Source organism: Mya arenaria, chromosome 17 (genome assembly GCF_026914265.1).
Source record: "Mya arenaria isolate MELC-2E11 chromosome 17, ASM2691426v1".
NCBI classification, from domain to species: Eukaryota; Metazoa; Mollusca; class Bivalvia; order Myida; family Myidae; genus Mya; species Mya arenaria.
This window is the reverse complement of record NC_069138.1, coordinates 47854657-47872029: the sequence shown is the minus strand read 5'-3', so window position 1 is coordinate 47872029 and position 17373 is coordinate 47854657. Positions and strand designations below refer to the sequence as shown.

Sequence of the window (17373 nt, the reverse complement as noted above, 5' to 3'; positions counted from 1 at the left end):
AATGGTAAAGAAATAGTGAAGTTATCTTTGTATAAAGTCTTCATTGGAAGCAAAACATTGCAACACGTAGCATTTGTGACGCAATTTATCACGTGGTATACACACACTTATGTATATAAGATCAATACAAATATCTGAGAGCGCAGCTTTAAACACCAAATAACCTAAAGTAAAATCTAAATGACTGAGAAGGGCTCTCCGCCTATTTTTAATCATTAATGTTTTACTTCATGTCATTTTACTTAAACATAAATGGAATATTAACGCTCGAATATATAGTTTTGTTTTCAATTATTTCGGTACTACGTTTTAGCAATTCGTGTAGCGTGTCAAATTCTTGGCTTTGTCCAGCTAAATGAGAACAGACCTCCTGTGTCTACCTCTTGGCATTGTCTAGTCACACTTCTTTCCGTCCGTCTCTATCTTTACTTTACCAACCTTTCTCACTTCCACGTCCATAAAACTGTTTTAAATAATTTTCATTGCATTTTAGTTTTGTTTCCACAAACTACCATATATCAAAAGCAGCTTGGATTAATCATTCAATTTTAACAAATGATCGTCCTTGGTAAGGGTCAAAATAAACTGTTCAAATTAAACCCTGTACTGTTATATCAATTACATTACTCTATGTAAATACTGCATCAGCTGAATGCTCTGATGGTAAAGGTAGGTGTGAATGGACTTACTGGGATCCTTGGAGTGAATGTTCTAGGACGTGTGGGGGTGGATACAGAGAAAGGTCGAGACAACTTCGCTGCAAGTCTTCAGGGTCCTTTGATTAATACTTGTGGACTCGAAAATAACGCCTATGACTCGGAAACTTGTTATGGTATATGCTATAATGGGGGTGGGGGTGTTCAGCTCACATTGTTCTTGTACAGACACGTTCTATGGGTTTTGTTGCCAAACAGGTAAATGATATAGTCCACATAATATCTTAATACATATATATCTGTATTTGGACAATTGGCAGTTACATTAACCCATCAGAGATTAAAATGTATGTATTTAATGTCATAAATTGCTTTCTGATATCGTTAAGAACACTTTATTCAAGCAAGACAGTCGTAATCGTCTCTAAAACTACCGTAACCTTGCCACCACGGACACTTCCTTGAAAATACATGACGTTTAGTTCAGCCGCAGGTATTGATCAGAAGGCGATTATCTCTGGTTTGAAATTTGACATTCAGGTTTAACATATTGTAAGGAGTAGCTGTTGATAACAAACGCAATGGAGACTCTTTATCATAGGATAAATAATGTTGAATGGAATGTTCACGCGTTTACGCGATTATTTAAACGTTGCCTATGTAGAAACATTCTGTTTTTGTTTTTTTTTTCATTGTACTAAAACTGGGAACAAATAAAGAAAACATTATTAAAAATAAAAGCGACATGTATTAGCTAATCTTTCCTTCCAAATGATTTGAAAATGTAAAATATTTGAAAAAAATGAAGTCACATGCCAAAACAAAAGCAAATTTTAGCCCTAAAGGATGCATTTATAACTTGTTGCCGTAAATCTTCATCAGTGCATTGTTGGCAAAGCAAACTTTTTTTCAGCCTTTAGCTCATCAATTTGAAACTCGCTTTTACGCGTTGCTAATAATGTATATTAACATTTTAATGTTTTACAACTAAGCGGCAATTTGATGCGTTTAGTTTCTTAAAGATATACTACTATAGTATGACTTTATTAATATTTTGTTAAATTGTTTAAAACATTTTTTTCTCTGGTCTTGGTATTTTTTCTTCAATGTATTTCAATACTGTTTATTGAGAAGCATCTCTCTCGAAAACTTTATAAAAACTTTATAAAACGTTTAAATTTATGTTCATTATATTGGCAATGCTTAACCTTAAAATACAAAAAAGTAAACACTTCCTTATACATTTTACATTTGATCGCTTCTGCTTGTTCAATATGATATGTCCGATTCAAACTTTTGTATGGGGAACAACGGGAGATCAATGATTTGGATGATTTGTATATACAATTATGGCTTTGTTGAATGTTACCTATACACTATTAAATTATTTTTTTGTAAACTGATTGTCGTCTCCATTGTCGAACATGATTGATCTTGGCCAATATTTGAAGTTGTTGAATAGTATCACATTGAATACTAAAGAATGTTTAAGAATTAAATATGAGGAGATATATTAAATACTTTAAAAATTGTAAGATAATCAGTCTGTTATTGTACTTTATTTAAAATATTCAACATTATAATTCTTGTTTTTATCAAACCTGTTTACTTTCTTATTAAAAATAGAATTCATACTCACTAATTGATTGGAATAAAAGATCGTAATTGGTCAATTTATAATTAAGCATGACAAATAATTATAACTCTCTCAAAATATGGTATGAGGTAGTTAGTGCATCGTCAGCGTTTTAAATCACTAAGATATTGTGCTTGCTTGCTTTGTCTCAAAATGTTATCAAACTGAAAGCTGATGTACACTGTTAACCTCCGGGTTATAACTTTAAAGTTATAAAACTATGACAAACAGTGTAAATTAGACAAAAATTCACTTGACGAAAGTTTACAGAATAGTGCCCCGCCTTTTTGGTAAGCCAGATTGCCGCTTGACATTCTATTGATGGTTTTTCAGTTTGGACTGACAGTGTTTTTTCTGAATATTAATGATATCAATTTGCTTTCAATTGTCTGAATTAAATTTACCAACAAATAAAGTAATGTTTACCATGATGTGGAACTGTGAAATCTATTTCATAATTCTTAGATACAAATCATGCTCTTTTTTTGTCACTTTATATATTGGGAAAGTGGAAATCTGGATATTTTTTTCTTTTTTCCAACGTATATTTTTACGAATTGTTCAATGTTTACCGGAACTATAGTCCCTGAAACCCATATTAAGGTAAAGCTGATTACCCCTCAGCCATTGGTTCAAGCCCAACTCATCGTGTATATAAAACAAAGGAAATGTTAAATCCTTGACGACGTCAATAAATCCTTATTGAAGTTCGACACCTTTTTTCAAAATGTTATACGCCGTACATTGTTGTCTATCAACAAAACAAGCAAGTTGTTTTCAAGATCTTAAGTTTTATATTGGTTTGGGAATAGCCCAATAAAATAACCCTTTGTCATAGTTTACAATCACGTCCTACCAAAATCATTTTAAACGTGCATTGATTCTCAAAGGAAATACCTCTTATGTACCTTTGATGATAGTCTTGCGAACGACTTCAGTGTATTATGTTTAAGTATGCATTGAGTTGGTCATAATTTATTTGTTTAAATGTTTCTTATGCCAGTTAAAATGGCCCGTGGTTTTGTGAAAACAACTTTGGCGTTAGCTGGAATGGTACTACTTTCAAACCTTTCTTCTGTTAGCACGGGCTGCACAGGAGGTCTGAGCTTTTGTGAATTTGCCCCATGGAATTCATGGGATGCTTGCAGCCGATCATGCGGTGGTGGAACTAAAAGTCGCGATCGAAGTTTGTGCTGCAATGGAATGGACATATCATATTCAGACTGCGCATTAGATTATTGTGGTCATGACCGGAGCACTTGGGATGACTATGCCGATTGTAACACGCATTGTTATAATGGAGGGCATTATGCTTCAGGGGCCGGATGCGTTTGTCCAGACGTCTTTTACGATAAATGCTGCTTGTCCGGTAATCTTTACAGTTTATTTTTAAGAACACAAATAAGCAGCAAGATGGAATTTGCACGATTTAGATACACTTTTATACGTTTCATGTCAATGATGACGAATTCGTTATATTAAGGTCTAATACACAGATTGGCGGATCTCAAAATTCCAACGTGTACATTATCACATTTGGTGACGACGTTTGTCTATTTATATTTCCGTTATCTTTCCTTAGATCAATAAAATAACTACGTCGTTTTTAAACAGCATACCATTATACATTAAACAGTTCCCTTCTTAGATGCATTTTTTGGTACACAATAATATCATTTACCAATGGACTTCAGAGTCGAGATGAGATATAATTTTAAGCTCCAGCTAGAGTTAAGTCACACTCTCGGCATTGGTCAATTAATTAAAGGGTTAGTCGCTCTTGGTGGGAAAATAATTTTTCAGAAATAAATATGTCTCAAACTGAATTTTTGTTGGTTTCTGTTTGATATTATTGTTATATATTTGGTGTACATATATATTATTCATTTCTCAGTTAGCACTAAATATTTTGACATTGAAAAACATGCTGCAAATGAAAAGTTCTTAAGCAAACAGAGACAAATGAAATTTCATTGCTCTGTTTTCTGCCTTGTTGGTAACTCCAGAATTTTGACCAATCATAGCCACACCTTTGTCAATTGTTAAAGAATTCAATGAGTTTATTATAATCATTGAATATTTCGGTCAAGTAACCGTTCTTGTTTGCAAATTAGCGTTTATTTCGATGCAAAGCGTGGGTTAGGGCATGATTGCTTTTAAACATCCCTGTTAGATTTTTGTAACTAATTGATGTATTATATCAATTGGATTCATTGACACTATATATTGTATATATTGTATTATTTTCAAAGGTATTTATCAACCAATTATTCCATTTTACCATGTCATTGTTATAAACTATTGATAAAACCATGCCAAAAATGATTCTTTATCTAAAAGCCTGTTCCATTATATTGATAAATAGTGTGTCAATAATACAAACATATCTACATTCTATTCCATTATATACTGATATTTCTTTCGTCCTTATTACACGACTTTACCCGCTACAAAGTTCTCATTCACCATTGTTCAATAATGAGCGGTATCTATACCTGAATATAGTATTGGTTTATATAAAGTATGTGTTCAATAGCTGTTTTGCTGCTTTTGTCATCATCGCAATGTGTGCAGGTGTCCAACCATTTTAGTGTTTTAGTGCATAGAGGGTTCCAATATTTGTTTTGCGGAGTATTTTCATACCTGCATGATTCAACCTGCATTTGCAACAGCTGTCTGGTGCGCATTTTTGTGCGTGAAGGTTTCCAATCGCTGTTTTCCTGAGCTTCTTGAGCTTCTTCGTGCGTGCAGGATACCAATAATTGTCTTGCTGAGCATTTTCGTGCGTGCAGGACTCCAATAAGTGCTACTTTTCTGAGCATTTTTTATGCGTGCAAGGTTTCAATAGCTGTTTCGCTGAGCATTTTCGTGCATTCATTATTCCAATAGCTGTTTTGTTGAGCATTTTCTTGCATGCATGTTTACAATAGCTTCTTTGCTGAGCATTGTCATAAGCACAAGCTTCCAATAGCTGTTTTGCTGGGCATTTGCTTACATGCAAGATTCCAATAGCTGTTTTAATGAGCATGTCCATACGTGCCGAATTTCAATTGCTGCTTTGCTGAGCATTTTCGTGCTTGCATGATATCAAAAGCTGTATTGCGGAGCATTTTCGTTACATGATTCTAATAGCTGTTTTTCTGGGCAATTGCATACTTGCAGGTTTTCAATAGCTGTTTTGCTGAGCTTTAACGTGCGTGCATGATTCCACTAGGCTAAGCTGTTTTACTGGCATATTTCATTCGTGGAGGTTTCCAATAGATGTTTTCTTGTGCATTTTCATGAAAGCAGGATTCCAGTTGCTGTTTTGCTGACAATAAATCGTGTGCCTCGTTTAATGTTTTTCGTAATGCACTGAAACAAAACGCAATCATATAAAAGTATTTATGTTTATATATGAATTGGGATATTGGCAAACATAACGTATCTATTATATTGTAATAATGACCTTTCTATGTACGTTTTTATGTCTTTTTCATAAATGCTTTTGTAAGTTTTTTCTCGTAATTGCCTTTACGAATTACTCATTTAAGGCAGAGTATATCTCATTAATATATATAATTCATCTAATGAAAAGTGTCTTAGTCAATAACTTACTTTAATGGGTGATCTGGTATTATATTTAACTAACTATCGTTCCGGATATCTTACAATAAGTGTCTATTTCAAACGAGTAAACTTTTAAGAGTTTTGTACGTATATATATATAATAATGCTTTTATATTAAGATAACATACCTCTCGAGGACCTTGAGAGGGTATACTTCCTTTAACATACTTATAGGGAGAAGAAAGTTATACTTTCTGTGCATTTTCATGCTATATAATTCGTATTTTGTCAAATTCAGTCGAAGGAAAAATTAAACTTTTGAAACATTTAGGATTTTTATCTCGTTGTTGTTGCCACCACCGCGTCTGTGTTTCCAGCTCATATACCGTTCATACTCAATGTCGCTCTAACCATATGAGCTGCCTTTGTGTACAGCTCTAATGCATTGGTTACCACATCTTAATTTCGTTGTCACTAATGATGCCGTTGTTAACAGCTCCAATGCCGTTGGTATTCTCTTTTTTTGTTATCATCTCTTCTAATATCGTTCTGGTTTTTGTTATCATCTCTTAATTTGCCTTTGTAAATAGGTATGATACCATAGTTACTCACCCAGTGTCGTTATCACAATATCAGATGCAATACAAATGGCATACTAATATTTTATTGATATCAATTGATGGTCTTGTGGTTTTTGCTTCCTTTGCTATACTGTGTTTAAGTTGATGCTGGATACTACATGGCGTAATGTTTAATTATTCTCTTATACATAAATGGTAAGACAAATGTAAGGTTGAATATTAATATGCCATATCACCATCTCGTTTGTCTTTGTGTCCAGATCTTATGCCGTAGTTACTTAATGTCGCTATCACCATTTGAGTTACCTTTGTGTACAGCTCTAATGCACTGGTTACCACATCTTAATGCCGTTGTCATTTATGATGCCGTTGTTTACATCTCCGATGCCGTAGTAACCTTTGTGTTTTAGTATCATCTCTTGTGTTGCCTTTGTTAACAGATTTGATGCCGTAATTCCCCTCCCAGTGTCGCAACTGTTGCCGTTCTAACACCCCTTTCACAGTCTTGTCTAAACTTCTGTTACCGTTGTTAACCTGCTCATTGTAGTTTCTATGTCTTCTGTTTCCGTCTTTCAGTTATTGAATAAAACAACTTGGGAAATGCCTGGTAGCTAAATCTATAAGCTTTAACAATAATAATGACGAGCTCTTTTAATGTTCCCGTTTGATCCCGGATGTATGAAATCAGTTATAATTTGTTTTATTTGTAGCGAAATGAAGGTGCGTTTTTAAAACCTTGGAGAAACAGCGCAAATTATTATTCTCATATGTGTTGAACATATAAAATAAACAACACCGCCTGTACACGTGCTTACGGAAATGCGAAAAATGTTAAGACGTATTAGTTGAACTTTTTGTTATTGAATTTTAACTTTTTTTTAAAAAAATGATAATATTGTATACACTCATTTTGTGTTCCTTAATATAACAAGGTAATAAGTGTTTATCTTTGATTACCTCGAATATTGTGTAGGAGATATCAAAATACCTGTACCCCTGACCTAGTTGCCGACAAATTATTATTTTGTGAGCTTTTTGTTTCAAGTTTATTCTTATATTGTCTTACTCTTATTTTCACAATACAATACTTCCTAGTTGTATTGGTATTTCATGGCGGGTAATCATTGGAGCCATTACATTTTGTTGTGTGTTGAAAATGCTCCAACGCGTCTTCCGTTATAGTGCCAATGAGTGGAATATGGATGTAAACAGTGAGTATGGTTTCTTATTTTTCATTTTTAGAGGTTTATACGAGTAAATTTAAATAATGGAGAATGTAGTTCCACATAGGAATGGCCATGGGTTGTTCTAAATGTAAAAGTTCTGAATAAAATTTAATATCTGATCGTCTAGAACTTGCATAACTTGCTAGACGTTAGTGTTGACAACGTAAAAATATGGATTTTCGTGAGAATTGTTCTCGTACCTTAGGTTTAAGCATTTTTTTACAAATGCTTTTTGGTGGTTTATAGACATTAATCAGTGAAATAAGAAAGATAATTCACAATGATAGTTGACTGTTTTGATAGTCCGAAACCCACTCTCAATTTCAAATTAATCGTCAGCCCGCACGGGGCTGGAACACAAATTCAACAACGTCATTTCCGAAATGACAATACGTTAGCATAATCGGGTGTACATTTCTGAAAAAGATAACAAATAACTGGCATTTAAAATCCTTTTTAGGCTAATAATAAAAAGACAAAATGTTTGTTTCAGTGTAATGCAAGATCGCAAATGTCCACCTCATGAACATCAATAATAAATATTTCATTCGTGCCTATGCAAAATGTGGCCTTTGGTGCTCACTCGATGAAATATATAACTATTTTTAACCAAAACAAACTATTACCTGCTATATTTACTCCTTTTAAGATCGTCAATCAAAGTACACATTAAATAATAACCTTATAATTAAAAAATGTAATCGAGATGTTTCTGTGTTCCAAATCAATGAAATAACATAAAATAATGATATATGATATAACTATAAAATTAACATATCACAACAAAAGACAGTGTACAACTTTTTGAGCATGATAAGATGTGGTTTGCTTTTTTATTTTTAAAACAATGACGTTTAAATAAACTAGTGGTAACATGCAGGTGGACGTTAAAGCAACTGTGCACCAAATGATCAATTTGCAAGAAAAAAAAGAAAAGTGTTGAAAACTATTGACGTAAACTTGGTATTTATGTGTACAATACATTGAAACTTACTAACTGTAGTACCACATATTTTACAATTCATATAAGTTTAGCAGTTATTTCGTATTTTTCCATACAGAAAGATTGCTGGGTATGTCTACCTAGTAGAATTCCTTCCTAATGCGTGATTGGCTAGTCAATACCACCAAGCTCGGTATATAGCTTAAATATACAACTCATTTGGCGTAAGCCGTCGTAGCGCAGTGGTTACAACACTGTACTGCAATTTCGGCGACACGGGTTCGATCCCGGTCTCCGACACAATTTTTTTTTACATTTTGTTACTTTTTTTACAATTATAATATCAAAGCGTAACACATTCTATTTAATAATTGTCCTGAGATTCGTTACAGAAAAAAACTTTTTTGGTGCCAATCTGGTTTTAGTTGCTGGTTTATTTGACCGTGCGTGTTCTAAAGTAAGCATATAATAAGTAATACGATTATTAGATTATGAGCATAATCATACATTTAATTTGCAGACGGTCTTAGATGATTCCAATATGACAGGCCAATTTCCTGGAATATGTTTTTTATATGACCATTATTGCCCGAATTATCTCTATATTATATAATGTTTTAATAAGCTTTTTGCAGTGTTAAGTATCTGTTACCAAAACAAATTATAGATTAAAGCATACACATGTATGAACAAAAGTCGAAAAGGGTAACCTTTAAGGCTTTTATCATAATTTACAAGCACGTCGCCTTAATGGTATTTTTACCACTGATATATAATCATCTTTACCATTATCGCTTCCTGACATGAACATGATAAAAACCTTACTATAAAAGGCTTCGTTTTGTCCGTTGTAGTTAATATATCCGTGATATAATTGAGTTTAAATACACAATATCTTACTTTTGCTAAAATCATAATCCGTAAAAAAAAGTTTTGAGGAGGGCACATATGACTTATATTTTCGGTTCATTCGTTGCCCTATCTCGATATGTTACAATATTAGATCTTGAATCTCGCATTTGTTTTGCTATTTTGATTTCATTGAATTAATAAATGGTGTGTTTTTTCATTCAATAATAGTAACTCAAAGCCCTAAATACTGATATCATAATTTAGACCCGTCTCTCTCAAACTGCTTCTGTTGGGATCGAAAATAAGCACGAACCAGTCAAACTCTACATTTCAGGAATAGACCAAACCAAAATTACTTATTCCAACACATTCTGGGCTTGTATAATAATAATAAATAATAATTTGCTCTATAAGAATATACCTCATGTGTCTATCTCTAGGCATTGACTTGTCATACTTCTTTCCTTTCGTCTCTTTCTTCACTTTACCAACATTTCGTACGGGCACGTGCATCAAACCCTTTAAATTTATATTATATTTATATACTCAATAAAGCGCGAGATTTCGCATTCCTATTTTATCAATATATCAAAATCAGCTAAAAGAATGATTGAAGCGAGACCTTGAATAAGTTTATTAATTTCTTTGCATAACTTTCTTAATTCTAATTGCAAGTTAACTTCCTCTTCCTCATTCTCTTCCTCTTTCACTACCTGTATATATACAACTGCAGAAATTCCATTATGGTATAGTATAAAAGCCGTCCCCGGGTATGAATCAAAATAAAATGTTTAAATTAAAGTATACCTTTACTACTTTATCATTTACATTAATATGTGTAAACACTGTCTCAGCTGGGTGTCCTGGTGGTAAACATAGGTGTGAATGAATTAACTGGAAACCCTGGAGTGAATGTTCTAGGACATGTGGGGGTGGATACAGATATAGGTCGATAAACCTTTGCTGTAAATCGTCGTGGTCCTATAATAAGTGCTTAAATAATTGTGGACTCGAAAATTACGCCCATGACTCGGAAACCTGTAATGCCAGGGTTTCCGCCAGCCTTTATGGCTTGTCTGGCCCGACGTGCCTTCCGCTGGCAAGGCTTATTACCGACACGCGTTAATTATGCCGACATGCTTTAAACCTCGCAGCGACAGTCCTTATCAACACAATCATCAGTTTTGTATCAAGTCAAGTCAATATTTTATTGGCAAATACATTAAATACATTGTCACAACACTGAATAAACAAGCATGGTGGTGAAATTTACAATAAATCAGCATAATTTTAGTATAATATTATGGAGAAAAGTATACAAACTATATGGGTTGATAAGATCATCTTCATAATTAAGCATATCATTATTTAAGTCATGTATTAACATGAAAAGGTATTAACCTCGTCGTTTAAAAGCCTGATATAAATAAGTTGCGGTTTTGTTGATAATATTTACATTAGTTGTTGACAATAATGTTACAAATTTGGACAAACATGGCCAACGTGTATAATACTTAGGCAAGTGGGATGTTCTAAGATCACGATAAAATGGACATATAAGTAAGAAGTGGTATTCATTTTCAACACAGTTCATATTACATTTAGTACATATTCTATTTTCCCTTTCAATATTTCTATATCTGCATTCTTCTATCAATAAAGTATGTGCTGAACATCTTAACCTCGTCATCATCATTCTATTATTATCATTTTTAATACATAAAAGATACTGTTCTAATACAAATTCTGATTTGATAATTCTGTAGCTATCTAACTTTGGTGATGAATTAATACTATCACCCCAATCTTGTAAATATACATCATATACTCGTCTTACAACACTATCAACTTGGGCTTGTGATACAACATCAAGTGCAAATAAGAACGAGTACCCGAGTTCATTAAACAATTTTTGTACAGATAAAGACCATGTATTAATATACTGACCGCGGTCATTTTTCATATTATAAACTATGTATTCAAGTGAATCAGGTTTACTCTTTAATTTAAACCAGAATTTCACAATACGTATTTTTCGCAAAACATTCATTGGAAATCTTGCTAATTTGCCGTATACAGCGACATTACTAGTTTGTTGTCTTAAACATAGGATATGTTTTAAAAATTTAAGATGAACACGTTCTATATCGGACGATTTATGAAATCCCAAAATCTCCGAGCCATAATTAAGTATTGGACTAATTAATGCATCAAACAATTTCAGCTTATCTCTTATAGTTGATAGGCATAGTGAAGATAGTATTATAAATTCATCAGGTATAAAATTGCTTGATATATGTAAAAGTACAGACCTAAGAATTGCCAATGGCAGAATTGGTGATGATAAAAGTATTGGTCAATATACATTTATGTCAACGATTGGTAAAAGTGTAATTGACTATGCGGTTATATCTGCTGTGTTGTTTAACATTATAAGTAATTTTATAGTACATGATCTTTACACTTTTTCTAGCCATGTACCTATACAAATTAATATTCGTTGTGTATACGAAAATACAAAGAATGAAGACGCCCCTGTTACTGAAAAATTAGCATGGAATAATAGTAGTATCAATATGTACAAACACGCTGTTGCAAGTGAGTTAAATAATCTTAACAATATTGTTAATAATGTATTATGTTCTAATGATACTATTGACAATGGTATAATTACTTTTGGAAACACCCTGTATAAATGTGCACATGCAGTGTTTGGTTTACAAAAACAAACATATAGTCATGATAATCGGAGAAATTGTAAAAACCCGTGGTTTAACAATGATTGCGATACAGCTCGGCGTGAATTCAATAAAGCGAATAAAATGTATAGGTTAAATAGGTCACCTCATTTGTCAGCTGTTGTTATAAACAAAAGACGTTGTAATAGGCGAGTTAAACGAGTATCGAAACAGAAATTTAATTTAAGAAAAAAATCACAATTACATGATTTGTCTAAGCAAAATCCAAAGCAGTTTTGGAAGGAAATTAAGAAAATCAAAAAGAAAACTGTTAATAAGCATTCTGTGTCTGCTGAAGATTTTTATTTACATTTTAATCAACTTTTTTCGAGCGATGAAGTGTATAAAGACGAGTATATAGAAACTGTCTTAAACGATAATATCGTATATGACAACATTGTTAATACGTTGGATTGTGATTTAAGTGAAAGTGAAGTTATAAAAGCTATAAATAGATTGAAACGTCAAAAGAGTCCTGGAGAAGATATGCTCATTCCTGAATTATTTATAGATAGTAAAGATTCTTTAGCTCCATTGTTATGTAAACTGTTTAATTATATTTACACTAAAGGTGTTTACCCTATATCATGGACTAACGGAATTATTATTCCAGTGCCAAAAAAGGGGGACTTAAATAATGTTGATAACTACAGAGGAATTATGTTGACAAGTGTGTTTTCTAAAATATTTTCATTGTTGTTGGACTCGGTCTTTTGTGGAAAATAATAATTCTTTGTCCGATTTGCAATTCGGGTTTAGGAATAAACGTAGTACTGTAGATTGCATATTTGTATTACAAAATATAATTAACAAGATAATAGAACGTGACAAGGGTAAGCTTTATTGTGCATTTGTTGACTTTAAAAAAGCTTTTGATATGGTGTATAGAAATGGTATTTGGTTCAAGCTCTTATTTCAACAAAAAAATTCGTCAAAATATGTAAATATGTTATAATCTAAGTATGAGTCCGTTAAAATTTGTGTTAGAGTGAACGGAAAGTTGTCAGATTCGTTTGAAAGTTATATGGGTGTGAAACAAGGGGAAACAGTATCCCCATTGCTATTTATTATGTTCATTAATGATATGGAGTCACAGTTAAAAAGTGTTAGAGATGACTTTGTAAATTTAGAAGAATTACAGATATTTATGCTTCTTTTTGCTGATGATACTGTTTTGTTCTCTAAATCTGTGGAAGGCCTTCAATTGTTATTAAATAAATTACATGATTATTGGTGACGACCCCTGTAGAAAGGGGTACAAAGTCGGCAATTTCAATTTCGAGAAAAACGTGTTTAAAGTTTTGTTGATTTATTTCACTGACTTTAATTGGTATAAGTCACCATTTCTTTGTTAGATTTCTAAATTTTCACGTACAACAATTGTTAAAATTGCATCCATAAAATATACATATTCTCCGACAACGATGTTACCGATAGCGACGAGTATAATAACAACAAGGTTATCTCCCTTATGCATATACGTAATTTCCGGTTAGTAATTGACAAACAAGAAATTTTCAAACATTTACGTTTTTGTCTTCATTTGCTGCTTTTCGAGGATGCTTCTGTCGAGTTTTGACAGGTAAATATCATTGCAGTTGTATAAATTTAATATTAAATTTTATTATGTTAAAATGATATAGAAAAATGCGAAAATATTCGTCAATTGTCATACACCCGGAAGTAAACAAATGGCTTGAACTGGCGGTTTTATTTAATTTCCATACCACATTGTCCATAATAATGAATGAACTTGTATACTTATATAAATTTCTCATCATACCGATTCCTATGTTTTTGTAGTCATGGGAGTAAAGTGTTCCCGATGTACATGTCAATGACACTGATGACATTTTAATAAGGATTTGTGTAACTTATGAATGACCTTCATTTACTAGACAAACTCAATCTGTCCACGATAACATTGTAGATAATTGAAATCTGTTTATGAGTTTTGATAACAACAATAATGAATTGACAAGAGCTCACACTGCACTACATAACATCATATTGCTATCTTATTTCAGGACAGTTTCCATGTTACCTGCCCGGCCCCCTCCATTACAGTTGGGACATTGCCTGCCAGTCTTCTTCCCCAATCATGCCCAACCGATTGGTCCAATATTGTTCAAAACTTGATGGAAATGCAGTGTCATCGTAGTTTGGAGTATGTGCAGAGCACTCGGGTATATTTTAGTTATTTATAACTTAAGTTCACAAATTAATAAACGGTTGTTAATTGACAGCTTTTTCCAAGCAAGGAGAAGATTTTTGGTTGCACACATGACAACCTTGTTATACGTAATCAGAAGACATATTGTGTAATACCGAATAATTAACTGGTTTCCGTATTTTATTTTGAAATCATGCAATATTTTAGATAAACAAAAATAGCACGTATAAAATAAAGATGTGTTTCAAATGTTGCAGGACAACAAGCAGTTTATTTCTTCGATGAGACTGAATTAAAAGGGAGCAGGCACTGTTGTGAGCATGATGATCACTACTTCAAGTACCATGGCTTGGAGAAGAAAAGCCGAAATTGGCACTTTGTCTTAGCAGGTAGATAATAAATTTTTCACATTAAGCCCTAAAGTAAAATGCTTTAATTTTGAAAATACTAACCTAACAGAATTGAGCACTAGATTTTAAGAGTATTCATCTCAGCGTTAGCCTTTTAATTGTTGTCAATTACATGTAAACAAATTAACCTTGACCATAACTCAATAACTGTTGAAATTGATAAAATACATCTTTGCATACCTGTTGCCAGAGGAAGAATGTATATGTGAAATTTCATAAGTATGTTATTTTTATATTACATTTTAAATTTTCAACAATGTTAAACAAAAATAAACACTGTTTTAACTAGCCAAGTAACTCCTCCCATTGTCAAAACACTGGCATGATATCTTGATCTCTATATAAGCTTGTTTTTTGGTGTGTTTTTTTGTGATGTCAAAATATGACTGAACTAGACATAATTTCTATCAATCCATACTTTCAGCAAACATGCCTGGCTTTGTGCAGTGCAGGTTTGCTGCATCGGTGAGGGTGTAGTTTACCTTGATGAAAACCAGAGCAGTTGTGTACCCTGAACTCCTTTCCAAAATCTGCATCAAGGGGATGGATCTTGAATGGCAGTGGTATTAACATGACAAGATCAGAGAATACAGCAGATTTGACATTGATAAAGACAGTGCGCCCTAGACAGTCTCAACCAAAGCATTAAACTGTACAACCTGTTAATTAACTTTTTAGAGTTGTTTGTTTGGACTAGTGTTTGACATTCAGAAATAAGTAATAACATTATTTCTCAGTACAAGAAATCTGTAGGAATTAGAAGCTGACATTTACTGCTACTATATAAACAAACCTCTTAGAGGTTTAGCCAGGTTAAAGAAAGACAGGGAGCCACAGAAAAGATACAGGTTTCCATGTGTCAATAGGACACCCTTCATTTAGCTGTGAAGAATTTTAACATTTTGAATGTTACAGAAAATGTTAGGAATATTGTATAATGCTTAATTGAAGTACTAATAGGTTTCAAGTGCCAAATATTTAAAGCCTGTGTGTATTTATAATCTTATGAATATAAAGTTGTTATCAAAACAAAATCAATATTTGACTGTCTTAAGCTTTTAATTCTAAGGCAGGAGGTTGCCAATCTTACTCTTCATGACGGGTGCTTCCAAAAAAGAACAGGGGGCAGAAACCTTCCATAACTCTTGCTAGAACCCTAATATCCTTTTTTCATCAAATTACAGTAACATTGACAATTAACAAATGATGCAGTGATATTTTTTTATGCTAATATCATCAATTTTTATTGTCATTAAGTTTTCTTCTAGAATTGATTTGTACATGTAATGTATTGAAAATTGATACTTGTGGTTGCCATGGTTACAACTTGTTTCTTAGTGTAGTAATATGTTTTATACATATAAATACAATATTGCATTATGTAAACTTATAATATTTTAAGAAATAATGATTCAAACACATGTACAGACACAATAAATACACTACTTTGTATTTTTGTTGCCATGGCAATGATTCTGTGTATATTTGTTACATTTATTGTTTTTTATTACAGGATTGTCCATTAGTGAAATTATAATGTGTATAATAAGCATAGCTACAAAATGCATAGATACATGAAAATACCTATTTATGGATGTACATTTTCTTCATATTTCGATAATAGAATATGTTTTGTACACTGACCCCCCTTGGACTTAAATCACCGTAGCAACAAAGTCTTAAACATTTTGAATATTTTTTTTTAAATATATTTGTAAAGTGTCTGCCAATGCTTAGGTTATTTGAGTACTTTTTAAGAGCGGCGTGTGTGATCCCTTTTACCTTTAAAGTGACACTCTTATTCAAAATCAATACATACACATGTATAACAAACATAAATTTTGACTGATATACATTTAACTACTTACCAAATAATGCATTTATGGAAAATATTATTTACTGATAACAAGGTTGTAACCGTGTATTAAATAGCAGAAACCGCAAAAATATTAAATGATTGGTGAATGCTAAAAGATTTACCGTGGTCTTCTATAGTCTTATAAGGTAGGAATACCGTGTTTTATGCTCATTTCTTTCAAATTAAACTCAGTATCCTTCATAAGAACCATTGTTTTCGACACTTATATCTTTTTTTGGAATATAAAAAAACAATATTATTTATTGCTTTAAATCTTTTTTGGGAGTAAGAGTGCATCTTTAATATTCAATTGCATCGTATTGTGGTTGTCATGGTAACATTTTGATTGCCATTTAAAACTTCAATCATAATTTTACAAGAATTTTGTCACTAGTTCAATAATATGTTATTTTGTGTAAGATATATGACTACAAATTATATAAAGACATTAAAAAAACATGTGTTGTTTCATTTCTTTATCTAAAAAATATGCCACTTTTTGACACTTTCATCGATAAATTGATCGACTCCTGTGCTTCTTTCAATCGTCATAACAACAAAAGTACTTAAGATTTTGACCTCAAATTTTCGCCAAATTGTTTCTAATGATGTACTCTATAAATAACTACCAAAAAGAGCAAATGTCATTTTTGCACCTTTGTACCCCTTTTTACAGGCATTGACACATTGTTTAAAATGGAATATCACTGTAAATACTAACAAAACTGTTGCTATGATATGCAAGAAAGGG

The 17373-nt window shown here is 32.4% G+C and overlaps 1 protein-coding gene and 1 long non-coding RNA gene across 4 annotated transcripts in view; both read left to right on the top strand.

Moving 5' to 3' along the window:
* Window positions 1-3195: 3195 nt before the first annotated feature.
* LOC128224473 (uncharacterized) overlaps window positions 3196-17373 on the top strand; it is a 34449-nt gene continuing 20271 nt past the window's right edge. For both annotated transcript variants that reach the window (XM_052934318.1, XM_052934317.1), the window contains exon 1: window positions 3196-3661. In XM_052934318.1, coding sequence (XP_052790278.1) covers window positions 3280-3661 — 382 coding nt within the window. In that variant the 5' untranslated portion in view covers window positions 3196-3279. The remainder of the gene's footprint in view (window positions 3662-17373) is intronic.
* Window positions 13581-17030, top strand: LOC128224475 (uncharacterized). 2 transcript variants are annotated; one of them, XR_008259485.1, is made up of 4 exons: window positions 13581-13763; window positions 14209-14348; window positions 14612-14743; window positions 15189-17030. It is a non-coding gene; the product is annotated as an uncharacterized LOC128224475 (long non-coding RNA). The 2 variants fall into 2 exon arrangements; XR_008259484.1 differs by having other exon boundaries at window positions 13582-13763; window positions 14209-14367.